Source organism: Dipodomys spectabilis, unplaced genomic scaffold (genome assembly GCF_019054845.1).
Source record: "Dipodomys spectabilis isolate Male_0828 unplaced genomic scaffold, ASM1905484v1 ptg000563l, whole genome shotgun sequence".
Classification (NCBI taxonomy): domain Eukaryota; kingdom Metazoa; phylum Chordata; class Mammalia; order Rodentia; family Heteromyidae; genus Dipodomys; species Dipodomys spectabilis.
In genome coordinates this window covers 220,001-237,930 of record NW_024871240.1, presented here as the reverse complement: position 1 = coordinate 237,930, position 17,930 = coordinate 220,001, and the positions used below count along the sequence as shown (strand labels likewise).

At 60.1% G+C, this 17,930-nt stretch overlaps 1 protein-coding gene across 1 annotated transcript in view; it reads right to left on the bottom strand.

Moving 5' to 3' along the window:
• LOC122100097 (voltage-dependent L-type calcium channel subunit alpha-1C) overlaps positions 1-17,930 on the bottom strand; it is a 220,025-nt gene that overhangs the window by 44,517 nt on the left and 157,578 nt on the right. Inside the window, exons 6-7 of the mRNA XM_042670495.1 lie at positions 12,115-12,218; positions 6,674-6,846 (exon numbers count right to left, since the gene is read on the bottom strand). Of these exons, the coding sequence (XP_042526429.1) occupies positions 6,674-6,846; positions 12,115-12,218 (277 nt within the window). The remainder of the gene's footprint in view (positions 1-6,673; positions 6,847-12,114; positions 12,219-17,930) is intronic.

Sequence of the window (17,930 nt, the reverse complement as noted above, 5' to 3'; positions counted from 1 at the left end):
AAGCAGGGGAGCAGATGCAGCCGTCAGCGGCCACGTCCGGGTGTTGTCGGCGACCACCCAGTCCGGGGCTCTGTGAGTGGCCACCAGTGACTCTGTAGGGGTGAGTCAGAATCCCCAGTGCCCCTGACTCGGGCTTCTGCCATGTGAGTGCTTGGCAGAGTGCCGTTGGCCTCAGCCCCAGGTCTCCTTCTAAGTAGATTACGCCCGAAACGTATTTCTTCAACAGGCAACAATTGGGTTAGCTGGACGACAAATGTCACTGGCCATCTGCGTTTGGGGGGCGCTTCCTGGCCAGATTACAGACGAGGAACATGACCTCTGGGTGTGGACAATTCCCTTCGGCCTCACGGATCTGATTAAGCTTCGCAGCGGAAGGAGAGGAATCCACCAACGAGATGCTGTCCTCCCTTAATTACCGGATCGGGGGGGCCTGCCCCTCCCCCCGGGCAGCTCCAAGAGCTCTCATTGAGTCTCAGCTCGCGATGACGGTCAGTCCACCCTTCTCCACCGCGGCTTTATTCCCAGGGCCTGGGAAGGAGACACGGAGCGGATGGAACCACTCAGGCCTCCACCCCTTGGAAGGGGCTGGTGTCTTCCGGCCCTTCCGCGTATTTCGTTTTCTGGTCCTAGAGCAGCCCCTTAGGGATTTATTCTCACTGCTCAGAGCCATTTGCTGACAGCTGTTCCTTGCAAGGCAGAATAAAGCAAGGACTACTTCCAACACGCCCGTGGACATATCTGAAGAAGAAAAGTCGAGAGGAGTCCAAGGGGACAAAGAAAAGCAAACGTGGTGCCACGTTCCCGTCCTCACCAGGAGCGCGTGTGAACCGTGACAGACCAGGAATGTGAGGTGGAGATGAACGTGCGCCGTGGCTCCCGGCGTGGCTCCCGGCGTGGCTCCTGACGGCCCCAGCGTGGCTCCTGACGGTGGCTCCCGGCGTGGCTCCTGACAGTGGCTCCCAGCGTGGCTCCCAACGGGCCCGGCGTGGCTCCTGACAGTGGCTCCCAGCGTGGCTCCCGACAGGCCCGGTGTGGCTCCTGACGGTGGTTCCCGGTGTGGCTCCTGACAGTGGCTCCCGGCATGGCTCCTGACGGTGGCTGCCGGCGTGGCTCCTGACAGTGGCTCCTGGTGTGGCTCCCGGCGTGGCTCCTGACAGTGGCTCCCGGCGTGGCTCCTGACGGGCCCGGCGTGGCTCCTGACAGTGGTTCCCGGCGTGGCTCCTGACGGTGGCTCCTGACTGGCCTGGCGTGGCTCCTGACGGTGGCTCCTGACGGTGGCTGCCGGCGTGGCTCCTGACGGTGGCTCCTGGTGTGGCTCCTGACAGTGGTTCCCGGCGTGGCTCCTGACGGTGGCTCCCGGTGTGGCTCCTGACGGTGGCTCCTGACGGTGGCTGCCGGCGTGGCTCCTGATGGTGGCTCCCGGTGTGGCTCCTGGCGTGGCTCCTGACAGTGGCTCCCGGCGTGGCTCCTGACGGGCCCGGCCCGGCCTTGTGTGGCGTTGACCATGCAGGTCCATGTCATCTGTCCCCGGTGGCAGATTCCGGTACCTTCCAAGCCAGGGCCCAGCTCTTACCCTCCTGCATTTCAGCCTTTCCCAACCCACATTCACGGAGCAAGGTGCACGGGGTTCTGCGTGGGTGCTGGGAATACTAAAACCCCTACTTTTAGGAGCACAGACGGAAGAAGAGGGACAATGAAACAGATACAACAGGACACGTTCCACAAGTACCGTCTTGTGGGCTGGAGCAGGCCCTGCTGGGAGGGCCCAGGCACGCCCAGGGTGGGTGGCACACATGGCGGCCGGGCTTTCCCCTGGGGAGCGGTCGCTGTCCAGCGGGCTTTGCTTCCTGACCGTGCCGAAGGGCAGGGTGAACCGGAGACTGCACGGGCCGGGACCTGCCGCCTCCGCCCGACTTCCCATACCAGGAGGACACTTTCAGGACGGCCGATGATGCTGCCACCGCCGAACTCGGTGTGCCGCACACCAAGCCTCCGCTCTCGCTGGCAACGAACACGGAGAGCGCGGAAGCCTTAGTTCTGATCGCCCCTCGAGAGCAAGGGTCTCCTCTTTTCTTGTGCTGTGTGGCTATTTTCAGAGCATTTGTTGACGCTGGGTGGCCTTCTCATTATTCCACGGGTCATCGATGAGGGAGAGAAGATGATTGGTGGGTGGATGGGGCTGTTTTCCGCCCGACGGCCAGCCTGCCCGGCACAGGATTACGACTCTTTACCTTGCTGCTCAGTGAGTCACGGACGGCAGAGCTATTCCAGCCGCTCTTAGCAAAGGCCCCGCACAGCCACACTCGCTCTTCAGCAACGGCCCCGGCCCGGGCTTTCGCTTTCTCCTGGCCTTTCACTTTGGCGGGCTGCGTTCCTGATCGTGAAATCTCAGAGCAAGACCTGGGCCCTGCGGGTGGAGCCCGGGCCTCCAGCCCGGGGACTTGTTTGTTTGCTTTTTTTAGAGTATAATGGAGGGAGGCAGCGCTCCCCTATGCTTACCAAGGCCTTCCCGTGCTTACACCCTTGGCAAAATAAGATTCCGGAGAACCTTTCAGAATTCCAACACGTACTTAAAAAGAAAGAAAGAAAAATACACGGAAGTAGTTGTAGCAGTGACACTAGAGCCAGGGGAGCGAACGCCCAGAAACACCAACGCAATCCACGTTTGGAAAGCAGGGAGTGAGCGCCCCAGCTCTCCCGCGGGACAAGCAAGGGACCAGGTCCAGGAAGCTACTGGAGAAGCGGCCGCCCCACCTGGCGGGGCATCTTCCCCCCTTCCCTGTCCTCCGCCGTCCCTCTGTGATCTCTGGGTGTGTGCTGCCCCTGGGGTGAGGGGCTAGACCCAGGCAACACTCACCGACATGATTAAGGCTTATGCACATGCCCTGGACATATAGACAAATCGGCGATGCTGGGATTCCTGCCTGCAAACCGCGAGGGGCTCCCGGGTGGCCGCCCGGGCTCTCCCCGGCCCCGCATTTCCTTCTTCGGGGGGGAATAGATTACCCAGTCACTGAACAGCACCGGGGAGGGCGGGGGGGGGGGTGTAAATATTTAATCCTGCTCATCTACTGGGAAATTCAATGTTTTGGTTCCACCGTCTGTCTGTCTTTGAGACGCTTATCCACATAAATGTCTGTCTTAAAGACTGCGAGCTTCGGGAGGCTGGGATTGCATTTAAATTGTCTTAATGCTATGAGAGGGGGAGGGAGGGGGAGGGGAGATTCCCATATGGGAAGATAGTTAATAAATTCATATTTAAAAAAAATCTCGAGGAAGCAGGGGAAAGAAGAAATTTCCATCTCTTCACAGCTTCCGTCTCGGACGCCTTCTAGCAGATTCCACGCCGCAGCCCGCGGACGCCTCCCTCCGCCCCCTCTGTGAGTGACCAGGGCCGCTGTGGGAACGGCCGGGGCTTTGATCAGGAGTCTCCCCTCCTCTCCTCTCCACACTCGGCCGGCGGCCGGCCACGCAGACCGAGTAAGAAGCCTGTGGAGTGGCGCGCTCCGCGCCATCCCGGGGAGAACGGAAGCAGAGCGGATGGGCGGCGTCTGCATTCCGCCAAACCGCTCGGTCCCCCCTTGGCCAAGGCCAGCATCCATCTGGCGGCCCGACCCTCTCCCTCCACAGCACCCAAAGCCCGTTTCCTCTTCCGTCTCTGGCCACACCGTCCTGGCCTTTCCAAGAAAGCTGGCTGTCTTTGTTCCAGCTCCCAAGTCCTGCCCCCGTCCCGACTCTGGGAACACTCCCTCCCTCGCTCTGGCCTAGCTGCAGACCTCTGACCTTATCACCTACATTGTGGCCAGGCCGGGGCCCAGTGGGAGATGGGCTGGCACCCGCCCGCACCCCGCCAAGCACGCCGCGCCACAGGAATCCTGCCGAATGCCTGCTGGGTCTGGTTGCCCCTCTGCTCAGGACGCCCGCCCCCTGCCGCTCACCAACTGTCCCTCCCCTCCAACCGTACCAGCTTCCGCTCTGCTCTCGGATGTACCAGCCATGCTCCCCCCTTCCCCTCTCCGCTGCCCCCTGCCCCTTTCTATCTCCCAGTGTCCTGTGCTCGTGGCATCCGGTCTCTGCTGATGGGAATACTGGTGGGTGGATGAAAGGATGGGTGGACAGATGGATGGATGATGGACAGGTAGATGGATAATGGATGGGTAGATGGATGGATGATGGATAAATGAATAGATTGATAGATGATGGATGGATGGATGGATGATGGGCAGATGGATGGATAGATGATAGATGAATGAGTGAATAATGTGATAACAGAGGGTGAATGGATGGATGGATGGATGGATGGATGAGTGGATGGATGGATGGATGAGTGGATAGATGGATGGATGGATGAATGGATGGATGGATGAGTGGATGGATGGATGAATGGATGGATGGATGAGTGGATGGATGGATGAGTGGATGGATGGATGGATGGATGAATGGATGGATGGATGAGTGGATGGATGGATGGATGGATGGATGGATGGATGGATGGACAAAGGCTCAATGCCAAAGGCAGAAGCAGACTCACTAAAGTTAGGACACCTTTTTTTTTTTTTTTTTACCCTTAAAAGATTACTTCATTTTTGGGCTGAAAAGAACTGGCAAACAAGCCGTGCTGTAATATTTTGAGAACTTCAAGAGCTGAGATACTATGCCAATTAAAACATGCGTGTGCTCTGTCACAGTGTTCCTCCTCTGAGCGCCATCACCCCGCCTCTTCTGAAAGCCGTTAGACCTCGAGTTCCTCAGTAACTGTACGGCACCGGTGGCCCCTTTCCCGGCTACGCCCCCCATCTTGCATCCACTCTGCTTTCCACGCCCCGCGGTTTCAGGTCTTCATCCCCTGTCCCCGTGGAGAATTTTGTACTTCCAAAGGAGCCAGGCTCCTGTCCTACAACAAAACTGGCCAGAGACAAGAAAGAAAGAAGCGGACCCAAAGGCTCTTCGGGCCACAAGGAAGTGGGGTGGTTCATTACAGGCTTCTCTGGCCTGGTGGGGGGGGGGGGCTCGGCTGGGTTGAGCCTTTCTAGCAAGGAAGGGTGAGGCTCTGAGACACCAGACCCTGTGTCCTGGAGGTAAGCGTCTCTGGGGCTCACAGGCCAATGTATGTATTCACCACGCTCAGTGCCGCAAATGTATTGACCCCCCGCCACCCCCCACGGTTCCATCAGCCCCGTAACAGGGCTGTTGGGCGGCTTTCCAGAAAGGTCCCCCATGGCCTCACCCATCATGGCTGAAATCCACCCACAGCTCAGCCTCGCAACTTGCAGAACCACCAGGGCCTCCTCAGCTTATTACACGAGGTCCTGAGCATCCCTCGCGGTTTCTGCGTTTTAATGTTGTGTCTGCACCTTGAGCAGGAGAGTCAGCAGGAGGGAAGCGGTGGATGGATTCCTGACACCAGTCTCTGAGACGAGGGCCGGGTCGGAGGCTCCGCTACCACCGCCGGCTGACTCCTTCCTCTACCCGTTCCCCGCCTCGGTTCTTCCCGAGTCCCGCTCTCTGCGTGGGGCAAGCCGCTGGCTTCCGGCCCTTTCCGCATGGCTCCATGCGGCAAGCGTCCTGGTTAGCTCCTGAGCCTGTCTGAGTGTCAGATTGCTCCACGTGCCCACTGTTTAGGAACCCGTTCTAGGAACTCATGAGGACAGAAACACATCCACTTACTCAGTGAAGTGACGGGAGCTACCGCACATGGGGAGGAGGGAGAGAGTGGGGGGGGCCACGGGGGGGACACAGGTAGAGCTGGTCTGGCTTCTGTCCCTGAGCATGTTTTTAAAACTCAAGGCTGGTGCTCTAGAGCCATAGATGGACTTCTGGCTTTTTGGTGGCTCCTTTGAGATCGGCATCTCAGGGGCTTTCCTGCCCGGGCTGGCTTTGAACCGTGATCCTCAGCTCTTGGCCTCCTGAGTCGCTGGGATGACAGGTGTGAGCGCCGGGTGCTCCACCCAGCTTTGACTCCCTGGCGATCTGCCCTGGGAAGTCCTGGAGGACGGGGTCCGGTTGGGCGTCTGTAACCTAACTGCGCTCTCATGAATTGCTCTGGGCTGCCTTCCACGCTCCCAGCTCATATCTCCCATCACGGGATCTAACCGGGAGAAAGCTCAGTGGTGCCCTGTCCAGGAGGAGGGACGCCGGGGCAGGGGACAGAGCGCTCTGGGTAACTGCGCGGTGGACACCAGTCCTTTCCAACAAGCCTGCCCACGTCCCCGTCCAGAGGGTGGACTCGGGAAGGAGGAACTCATCAGACTTAGCAAAAGACGCCGTGGCCTTGGCCCAGGTCAAAGACCCAGCAAGGAATAGAGGCGTGACATGGTAATGGCGATCATCTCCCACCTGTGACTAATCCCTCTGGGTGGCAAATGCCCGCGAGATAGACGCTCACTGCAGACAGCCTGCGGGCTGGCGGCGGGAAGGCCGCGGGCCGGTGGGAAGGCCGTAGGCCACTGGGAAGGCTGCCCTTCCTCACGGCCCAGTGGCGGGAAGGCCTAAGGCTGGCGGGAAGGCCGCAGGCCGCCCTTCGTCAAGGCCCAGTGGCGGGAAGGCCGAAGGCTGGCGGGAAGGCCGCAGGCCGCCCCCTTCGTCACGGCCCGGCCCGGCCCCGGGGCTGTGGCAGACCCACCCGGCCCAGCCTCCCCCAGAACCCGGCCCCGCATGGAGGAAGGCTGCTCACTGTTGCGGGGCTTCTCCTCGTCCAGGCCTTCGTCCTCGTTCTCGGGGTCGATGTCCTCCGCCTGCGTGATCCAGTCCAGGTAGCCCTTGAGGTCCTCTTCCAGCTGCTGTTTTTCTCGCAGCTTCTGGAAATCTCCCCGGGCCTTGGCCTTCTCCCTCTCTTTGGAGAACTCTCTGCGTGTGTGTGTGTGTGTGTGTGTGTGTGTGTGTGTGTGTGTGTGAGGGAGGGAGGGCGGGAGGAAGAGGGGCGGGCAGGGGAGGTAAGGGGAGAGAGACAGGCATCAATTACTGTGTGCTGAGAACTGGCCCCCACGCCCCGCTTCCCACAGACAGACAGCCGTCTCCCACCAACCCAGGCCCCTCACAGACGGAAGAGACAGGAGGAGGCGTTCTCAACGTAGCCACGCACATTCTAACGAGGGGGCCCTGCTCTTCCTTTCCCTCTCTCCTAGAGCATGGAAAACCTTCCAATGAAGGACTGCCCTCCAAAGACCTGGAACTGTCTTGACTAGAAACGCCCTTCCGGAACAACCGGGGAGCGCAGGAGCCCCTGGGAGGCTAGCTTTACTCCTCTTTCGGGGGCACAAGGCTTAGGGCAGAGGCGTGTCAGGGCCAGCTCCCACGCGGGGAGCCTGAGCGTGGCCACGGGGCTGGCATGGAACCCGGCAAATCTACAGGAAGACCACGACTTCTGACAGCAGCCATCCAATATTCACCTGTGTCCCTCCGACTTAAGACCCCGAAGGCTGAGTGTCCTCAAGCTCATCCTCATGGCTGCCCGGCTACGCTCAGCATGCCTGGAAGGATTTCTCTAACCCAGGGGACTTTTTTTGCTTTGCTTTGTTTTCCCCTCACATGGAGAAGGATTCCAAACACAAGAAAATGTCCCGGGGGGGGGGCGCGTGGAGGGGGGAGAGATGCCCTTTTCCTCACACACATCTGGCCAGAATAGAAAAAAAATATACAAAAAATCAAGATGGCACCCAAGTGCAAAGATAGCGTCGTCGGGTTGGGGCTTGCTGGCCGGAGGGCCCACAGGGAAGCAGCCGAGGGGATGATGGAACCTTCTTCTCTCTCGTCCACCATCTGGCTCCTAGTTTCTCCTCCGGCGTTGAGTCTGCTTGCTGGGACACGCAGGCTGGACGCAGAAGGCGTAACCAACAAGGCTAGCTCTCTCTTCCTTCAGAGCGGCAGCGGGGAGGGGGTTTTGTTGTGTATTTAGGTGTGCATTCGGTGGGAAACGGGGCCATGTTTGTGTGTGTGTGTGTGTGTGTGTGCACATGCCTGTGTGTATACTCTGGGTGCATTGCTTCATCTTCAGGCTCCCATCTTTCCTTCTCTCCTACTTCAGGGCAAGAGGCTATGGAGACACCTTGATAAGGGTTTCTTGCACAAGCCGAACACTGCCAGGAAGACAGCTCTGGGAAGGAAGGGCCTCACCAACCAACCAACCTCAGGGGGACAGAGGCCGGCTCCACGTGCGGCATCCGGGAGGGAGGGTCCTATCAGCACAGATGGGCTGCGGTTTGCATCTTGACCACACTGGAGGTTCAGGGCTCAGATCTCTGCGGTGACGCGGGGCTGGCTGGGTTGCGGGGGGCGGGGGCTGGGGGAATGTTTCACGGGGAAAATGCAGGGGGCTCCTGGACTAACGAGCCCCCTTCAGCCGCTGCTTTAATGGCGCTCTGCTTCGGATTGGATTTTCTTCTTAAATTTGATTGAATCCAATTCTAATTGGATTGAACTAGCTGTGTCTTGGGCTTCCTGCCAGCTGGCGGGTGCGTGCCTTCATTTCCTTCCCGGGGAGCTTGCTGCCAGGGGAGAAGGGACCAGAGCCACGGCGCTCAGTGAGCGCGGGAGCCTCCCAGCTCCCGCCCTCTGTGCGCGGTTGGGGGTGGACGTGGCCGCGCCTCCCGGCCCTGAAGCTCTGGATCTGTACCCAGTCAGGCCGCCCTTAGTCTTGGCTTGCTCTCTAGTGACGGTAACTCCAGGAAGCATTTCCCCTCCTAGGCACATCAATGGCAGACACAGAAGGCCGAAGCCCCTCTCCTAGCTCTCCCAGCCCATCCGCGCTCTCCCGTCTCTGAGCCCCGGGGGCTGGGGACTGTCAAGGATTCACTTTAACTCTGCCAGACCTCCCTGCTGGGAGCTCAAACTCTGGTGACAAATCCTCCACCCAGGACTTCGGCACGGGTGTGGACGAGACACACGGCTGGTCCCGGCCGGCCTTCATGTAGATTCTCTTGGAGAGGAGAGGGCCTGGGTGGCCGGGGAGCCCAGTGGTTTCCTTCACCAGCCCCACCTGGAGAGGGGTGTGGTGGGGGCTGGGCCTGGCGCCGCCTCTGTGCTTGGACTGCAGCCATGTGTCTGCTCTGGGGAACTGAGCTAATGGAGACCAGAAGCCACAGCTAGGGAGCTGGTGAGACCATCCGTCACCGCCGAGAGATGTCACAAGACAGAGCATGCCCGTCACCCACGGTGGCCAACGTGAACAATGACAGTGGTACGGAGGGCCAGCTGGGTCCCATGAAGCGTGTCACCGACGGCTGGGCTCGAGGCCCCTAGCAAATCAGTATTGATTGGGTGAGGGATGGAGCGTGTGGGGGACTCCCGAGTCCATTTCCACGGCTCATTTGCAGCTATTTGTGGATCCGCACAGGGTGGTGAAACCAGACTCGGCCTGGTCCAGCCAAGGGAGAGCCCGGGATGCTGGCTCGGTTCTGTTCCCTTTTGCAGGGTCTCAGTGCCACTTTCTTTTTATTTTTTGCATCTGTGATTTTGCAGCTTAAAGCCAAGGGGTGCTTCTCAGGGCAAGAAGGCCGTGGTGCTGTGGTGCGTTCTGTCTGGTGCTCCAGCCGCAAAACACACGCGAAACAAAGCCGGGGTCTGACTGGTTACTAAAAGATAGGGACCTATAAGGACCTAACTGCTGTTTGCAGGAAGCTAACCCTGTATTTCTTCTAGGGTAAATGTGGTGTGTGTGTGTGTGCACGTGTGTGTGCACTAATCCAGCGTTCATGGTTAATCCATTGCGATCACCCAACCACCAGGTCCTCTGCCTCTTGCGGGGGTGAGTAAAGGACGCGGCCGTTGATTACCCACGAAAGAGAACCCGGTGCTGTGCCCGCAAAAAGCCTGCGTGTAAAGCCATCTGCTGGCAATCCCAAAAGTCAGACGCAGAGTTCAGACTTCCGCGGTGCCAACCACAGGCGCAGTCTCAAGACTCTCACGGCCGGCCGCGGCTGTCATTTTAGCGATTGAATAACAGTCCGGAGTGGATATTTCTGGAGGGAGGGAGTCGCTGGGAAGTGGTGATCATCTCTACAGTCCTAGGATTTCCCCGGGGTCAGTAGGAAGGTGGCGATCGATGGGTGATCGCACCACAGAGCCCAGGAGATGAGAATTCTTCAGCCTCAGAAATAAGGCGTTCGGCGTACAGCGAGGCCCTGGACCAAGGGCATGGCACTCTGTCTTCATAAACGGAACGCCCCGAGCTGTTTCACCTTTCTTTGCTGACCAAAGGGCACAAATTGGTGAGGACCAGTTACTGTCCCGGGCCGTGAGGTATTATGAATATAGCAATACTATTCACGGATGGATGTAAGGTTCCACAACTCCACTCTTCCAGTTCCAGAACATTCTGAGACGTCAGTGCTTCTGGCTGGCTCCGCTTCCCTCAATCTCAAAGCCCTGCAGGGCCCCGGTCCCTGACCGAGCCCCCTGCCCTGCCCTGGGCCTTCCTCCGGGCTGGAGTCCTGTCGCGGCTTCCTTGGGCGCTCTGGGCGGCTGCCCTCGCCTCTGCCCTGCCCTCTGTCCTTCCAGCCACAGCTGCAGCTTCTGCGCCTCACCTCCTGCCCGCGGCTTACACCAAGGGATGAGCCGGTCAGACGGGCAGGCTGAGGCCAGCCGGAGCCCCTCCGTGCCCGTCGTGAGAGCCGAGGTTGCTTCTTCCCCTAATCTCCCTCTTCTTCCTGTGGAACGGGGGTCTGAGGATGGCCCGCCCATGGAGTTGCGGTGAGTGTTCGGTGAGCCGGTCGAACTCAAGCATGGAGCCTGGCCCAGCATGGCAGGGACCGCTCGCGCCGTCCCCTGTGACGGCAAATGTCCCGGGCTCTGAGGCTTGGCAGAATTCTTCGGCTTAGCTGCAAGTCTAGCTGGTGAATCCCTTGAGTGCTCTTATATTGTCCCGACTAATCGGAAAACAAAAAAAGCCATGACCAGGCCGGGCGCCGGTGGCTCACGCCTGTCACCCTAGCCACTCAGGAGGCTGAGATCTGAGAATTGGGGTTCAAAGCCAGCCCAGGCAGGAAACTCCATGAGACTCTGATCTCCCATGAACCACCAGAAAACCAGAAGTGGCGCTGGGGCTCAAGCGGTAGAGGTTTGTCAAAAGGCCAAGCCGCCTGGCCTCGGCACCCGGGGGGACCGAGCCGGGGTGGGCGGATTTCTGTCTCCCGGCCCCTTCCCCCTAGGTGTTTGTTTTTCCTTCTCGGTGGAGATTCATCTGTCAGTGCAGGGCCATTTTCTTGTGTTGGACATGCAATCGAAACCCCTTCCACCTTCCAGGCAGCTCACAACGGGCCTGCGCTGTTGTGTTCTCTGCGCTCACCGACCGGCAGGCCCAGCCTCCCCGGGCCAGGAGGGTGACACCGTGGGAGGTGGCCAGGCCGGTCCCCAGTCTGCCCTGCAGGGCAGCGCCCTGGCCCCTGAAGCCTGCTAAGTCCCCGCGTGGCTGGGAGAGACCTCAGAGCAGCCCGGTCAGCGGAGTGGCACAGACAGAATGCCCACCCCCAGACAGCCGCGGCAGCAGAGTCCGCCGCCCGCCAAGGGGCCACCAGGGAGGTTTCGGGGTCGGGCCGTGGCGTGGCTGGTATGGGGTGCTCAGGCTGAAGGTGTTTACGTATGTATGCACTTTTCTTTTTGGATCGAATCCAGGGCCTGCACCGGCCAGGCAAGCGCCCCGTGATCGAGACACAGCCCCTGCTCTGCGTCCGGCTGGGCCTGAGGGAAAGTGATCTGGTGGCTGGGGTTGTGGCTCAGGTGGCGCAGTGCCTGCTCAGCAAGCAAGGGGCCCCTAGGGGTCACATCCCAGTACCATCATGAAGGAAATAAAAAGAAGCAGTCTGGACTCTGCCCATTCAGCCTGAGAACGGCAAGGGGCCGAAAACACCAGGTGAGGGCATGGGACCCGCTCCCGGGGTCCCTGGGGCCGGAAGGGGCTCGGAGGGGGGCGGGTGGATCTGCCCGTGTGTCAGGTTCCTATCCCAGCCAGGCCAAGGCCTTTGCCTGTCAAGCTCCCGTGGTGACCCCTTCATCCCAAATGCATCAGAGCCAGGAAGAAAAAGAAAAGAAAAAAAAAAGAATAGCACTAGAAGTAGAAGGAAAAAAAATAGATATAAATGGAAAAAAAAAATCAAGACCTTTTTCCTTGGTCCTGCTTACCCGCTAAGAACACCGAGAACCAAATTAAGAACAAAAAATGACCCTATGATGATTAGTGTAACAAAATAGATCCAGGGCCAGTCCCTTCCTACAGCATCATTGACCTGGAAGAACGGGATATTCGTTAGTGAGGCGCACACACACGCACACACACAGCCGCCGAGCAGGGCCAAGGGCCAGCCCTGGAACCCGGGATCCCCCCGGAGGGGCGAAGCCAAGGAGCCAAACGGCCTGTGCAGCCAATGGACCGGAATTGGTGGTTCCGAGGAGATTTTGGTTTGGTTTCGTTTGGTTGTTTGGTTGTCTCCGGCGTTCCCCGGCCGCGGGCAGTGGTGGCCGTGGGACCTTGCTCGGCCGCCTTGCCGCGAACACACGCGCGTGGTCGGCTTACCCGCTCAACACACCGAGAACCAGATTTAGAACGAAAAAGGATCCAAAGATGACCAGACTGACAAAATACACCCAGGGTAACTCATAGCCCATAGCGTCCTGCATCTGCAAAGACGAAGGAGAGTTAGGAGAGAGGAAGCGGAGCTGGGTTAGAGCAGAAAGGAAGCGTGGATGGCGTGCGGGACCACGCCCCAGGGCTCGGTCGGCTTTCCTACCGCCGAGGGTCTACCACGGCCTGGGCATTGCCTGCGGTCAGAAACACTGAGCTGTGACCTTGACCTGAGCCGTGAAGGGCACTGGCTGGCTCTACCTCAAGAGGAATCTTGCCTCTGTCTCTCTCTATTTTATTTTCTGGAAATGGCGGTGTTTTCTATTCACTTGTCTAAGAAACAGGGTCAGCTCACACAGCCCTTCCGCACGGTTCTTGGTAAACCTTCTGATGTCTGCGTCTCCCCCTCCCCGCTCCCCTGGCAGCTGAGCTCCGTGTCTGAAGTAGGCCAGCTGCCCGGACGGGGCCGGAGCAAACCTTACAGGACGTGTGGGCAGAGAGACGGTCCTACAGGCGGGCCACCGGGGGCTGGCCTGTGGCCACCAGCGAGAAGCTGAGCCGCGGGCCGGGCCGGGCCCTGTGGTCTTGGGTGGGAGAAGGGAACCCGTGGGCTGGTGACACGTGGCAACAAACCCCGCGCGGCTTGGAGCGGAAGGATGCCAGGGGACAGATCTCCAGGGTCCGTCCGCGGCCCCCGCTCTGCATGCCCCCCAGCCCCCCCGAGTCGTCCCCCAGGACAGTGGTGCTGTTCGCAGGGTGGTCCCCAAATCCACCAGCTCAGGGGCCCGTGGGGCCTATGCCTGCCTGACTCTGGTCATGGTTACAGGTCCATGAATCCTGACCCGCTGTTACTATTATTATTATTAATTATGATTGGTTAGTGAAAACCAGCAATGTGCGGTCACCGTGACTACCGCAAAAACAAAAAGAAGATTTAAGAAGTGCCCGTGGGCTGTGGGCTTGAACGGAGTCCCCGAAGGAGAGCTCTCCACGCTCTGTACGCTTTACTGCGGCCCTGGGTTTCTGGAACCTTCCCCGTCCTAGGCACCGGGGGCTCTATCTGTGGATGGTTGGCGGTGACACGGTGTGTGGTGTGGGCTGTCAGTCCCCAGTGCTCCCACAGGCCTTGCCCGGGGAGGCCGCAGCACATCCATGGAGTGGATGAATGAATGAACGTAAGACACGGCCAGGCGCTGCGCTCTAAATAGAGCCCTTCCTAGTGGAGGAATCACGGGCAAAAAGCAGCAGGGAGAAGAGAGGACCGGCCCACGCCTGCCGCAGCCAGGGCCAGGGCCGGCCGGGGCTGGGGGCTGGGGGGTGTGGTGAACTCAGCCCGAGGCCGAGCAGCCGGGGAGGGCTAGGACGCGGCCGGGACGGAGCGGGGGTTCCCTGGGAGCTTGGCCACTGTTAAAAACAGAGCGCGCAGCTGTGAGGCCTCCCTGGCTGCCCAGGGTTTTCTCCCGGGAGGGAGGACGAAAACGTGCAGCCAGCAGCAGCTGCGGGCAGAGGCGGGGAGGGGCGTGGGCAGAGGCCCGGGGCCATCCCGGGGGCCTGGGACCCTTCCTCTGGGCAGGAGGAGCCCTGTGATCAGAGTGAAGAAGACGCAGCAAAGGGATGCGCATGGATGTGGGCCGGGGGAAGGAGGGGCCGGGTCCCCAGGCCGCACTGCCACCTGGGACCTGGGACCTGGGGCGTGGGGGGGGACACAGCCCCGGGCGGGGGGCCCACTGACATCGGCCGGGGTCACAAGTGCTCTGTGGCTTTTCCTTTCAGAGTACTTCCTGCCGATGAAGGTTAGGCCAGCTTGTTCTCTCTAAATGATCACCTTTTCTTCTCTCTCCCCCTCCCCATCTTTCTCCCTCCCTTCCTTCTTTCCTCCCTCCCTCCCTCCCTCCCTCCCTCCCTCCCTCCCTCCCTCCCTTCCTGTCAGTCGTGGGGTTTGAACTCAGGCCTAGGAGCTGATGCGGTGTCAGCCATGGGCAGTGGCAGGCCCAAGTCTCCCAGGTGCCACCAGGGACTTCTGGCTCCTAAACCAATGTGGGCGGGAAGAGAACTGGGGCCTCCTTCAGCTCCCGGAAGGAAGGGTTCAAATCCAGGGACGGTATCCTAGCAGAGCCTTAGAGATCTGACAAGTTAAGTACGCAGGGAAGGACAGCCGGGAGGCAGAAGACGGGATCCTAACTTAGAACCTTCTGATTTGACGGCTTGGAGGCAGCCCGCCCCGGGCTGTGTTTATCTTTAGAAAACTCCCTGTGCGCTGCCAAGGCCTTGGAGATTGGAGAGTCCCTCGGGTTAGAGGTACAGGCTTAGAGGCCAGGAGGAGGCCTGAGGAGGGGAAGGCAGGAAGAGGCAGGGGGGAGAGGAAGTGACCTCTGAAGGCGAGGGATCCAGGGGCTGCTGGGAGCCGGTGCCTGGCCGGCTGCCGGTGCGGTGCGTTCTGGCCCGCGAGGGTTTTGGTTTTAGGGGCGTGTGCACTTGTGTGTGGGGCTAGGGAGGCGTTAGGAGACTGGGGTGAAGCGAGGCCAAGCCCGGGTTTGTTCCTCCACCTCTGGCACTTCCTCCACCCTCCCCTCTGCCAGGACTGAGTTCTAAACCTCCCCCCCCCACTCTGCCAGGACTGAGTTCTAACCCCCCCACTCTGCCAGGACTGAGTTCTAACCCCCCCCCCCCGTTCTGCCAGGACTGAGTTCTAACCCCCCCCCCCACTCTGCCAGGACTGAGTTCTAACCCCCCCCACTCTGCCAGGACTGAGTTCTAAACCCCCCCCCGCTCTGCCAGGACTGAGTTCTAACCCCCCCCCCACTCTGCCAGGACTGAGTTCTAGCCCCCCCCCCCCCGCTCTGCCAGGACTGAGTTCTAACCCCCTCCTACTCTGCCAGGACTGAGTTCTAACCCCCCCCCCCCCGCTCTGCCAGGACTGAGTTCTAACCTCCCCCCCACTCCGCCAGGACTGAGTTCTAACCCCCCTCCCGCTCTGCCAGGACTGAGTTCTAACCCCCCCCCCCCCACTCTGCCAGGACTGAGTTCTAACCCCCCCCCTGTTCTGCCAGGATTGAGTTCTAACCCCCCCCTACTCCGCCAGGACTGAGTTCTAACCCCCCCCCCACTCTGCCAGGACTGAGTTCTACCCCCCCCCCCCCCGCTCTGTCAGGACTGAGTTCTAACCCCCCCCCCACTCTGCCAGGACTGAGTTCTAGCCCCCCACCCCCGCTCTGCCAGGACTGAGTTCTAACCCCCCCCTGCTCTGCCAGGACTGAGTTCTAACCCCCCCCCCACTCTGCCAGGACTGAGTTCTAACCCCCACCCCCACTCTGCCAGGACTGAGTTCTAACCCCCCCCCCCCGCTCTGCCAGTACTGAGTTCTAACCCCCCCCCCCCGCTCTGCCAGGACTGAGTTCTAACCCCCCCCCCACTCTGCCAGGACTGAGTTCTAGCCCCCCCCCCGCTCTGTCAGGACTGAGTTCTAGCCCCTCCATGCCAGGACTGAGTTCTAACCCCCCCCACTCTGCCAGGACTGAGTTCTAACCCCCCCACTCTGCCAGGACTGAGTTCTAACCCCCCCCACTCTGCCAGGACTGAGTTCTAACCCCCCCCACTCTGCCAGGACTGAGTTCTAACCCCCCCCATGCCAGGACTGAGTTCTAACCCCCCCCACTCTGCCAGGACTGAGTTCTAACCCCCCCCCATGCCAGGACTGAGTTCTAACCCCCCCCATGCCAGGACTGAGTTCTAGCTCCCCCACTCTGCCAGGACTGAGTTCTAGCCCCCCCCATGCCAGGACTGAGTTCTAGCCCCCCCCCCACTCTGCCAGGACTGAGTTCTAGCTCCCCCACTCTGCCAGGACTGAGTTCTAGCCCCCCATCTCCTCCGCCCCCCGCCCAGGGGAGCAGGGACAACACAGCTGCTGAAAATTGGCGGTTGCCGCTGAGCGTGGCGTGTGCTCCTCCCGTGTCCCCCCCCCAGGGCTCTCAGTCGCTATGACAATACTTCTCTCTGGCTGGTGGGGCCTCCATGACTTGCGGTTGGGGGGGGGGAGGGAGGGATGGGGGGAGACCACAGATGTACGCGAGGGCCACCAGCAAAGTAAATTGTACCTAGTCCTCCCACCCGACACCCACCCACCCGCCTCCCTGCCCCGGGAGGCGTTTCCATGGTGACTGGAGGATTCCCACGGTGCCTCAGCCCCCCTCCCCCCATCCTTCCCGAGGCCCGTGGTGGATGGACATTTGGATCTCGGCTGGCCAGAGGAACCCACGGCCTGCAGCCACCGGGGATTCCGCCTGCCTCACTGCGTAATAAACTGGCCTAAGCGTTCCACGGCTGGATCCCGTCTGTCTTGGGAAGGGTGGCACTGGGGCCTGGGGTGGAGCCCGCCCTGCCGCTGCCTTCCCTCGGGATTACGGGTAGCTCAGCCGTCCTTCTTCCCAGGACTCAGATTACCTCCTGAGCCTTGCTTCTCCTTAGACCCAACCCGATCCTGTTTATAACTGGATCCTCCGTGCCCCGCGCCCGCTGGCACTGGGACACGGCTCGGGAAAGGTTCGCTGCGTACGGAAGGTACGCGGGGCGGGCTCCAAGCCGTCGTTTTTTGTACGAATGTCACGGCCACCCTGGGCCCTAGCGGGTCATGGGCAAGGTCAAAGCTGGGGAGGGGGTTTCGAGTGCACAGGATGCATGCGCGCAGAGACACTCGGGCAGCCACGTGTGCGTACAGGGCGTCTGGTGCAGTCACGTGATTTGCTCCGACGCGGGCAGGCGCCAGTGCCGCGCTCTGGCAGCTGCGTCCAGGAAGGGCGCAGGCGGTCATCCCCCTCTGCCCAGCTTTGCTGACCCTGCCACCCAGGCCAGCTCTTAGAGCGTCTGCACCAAGGCCAGTGTCCGACTGTTTGGGGAAGTCTCCGGGAGCCAGTGTTTTTCCAGGACTGGCGGTGTGCTTTTGTTCGCCAAAGTTCTGGAGAGCTACACCAGATCCTGGCAAGTTGTTTCTTGGGCCAAATTAGAAGACACTGCAAAGAAGGTATTTCCTAGAGGGCTTTTTTTTTTTTTTTTTTTTTTTAAACAATGAAGGGACTGGACTTTGCCAGCAGGAAGATAGCTCAGAGACGATGTCTTGTCGGACTGTGGGCAGATTGGAGACAAGTCTGGCATTTACAGAGGGTCAAAGGTTCATAGGTGGTAGCAGTTACTGAACCCTGAGAGGGGCTTTCGTGTGTGGTGTGTGTGTGTGTGTGTGTGTATGTGTGTGGTGTGTGTGTGTATGTGTGTGTGTGGTGTGTGGTGTGTGTGTGTGTGTATGTGTGTCTGTGTGTGTGTGGTGTGTGTGTGTGTGTATGTGTGTGGTGTGTGTGTGTATGTGTGTGTGTGGTGTGTGGTGTGT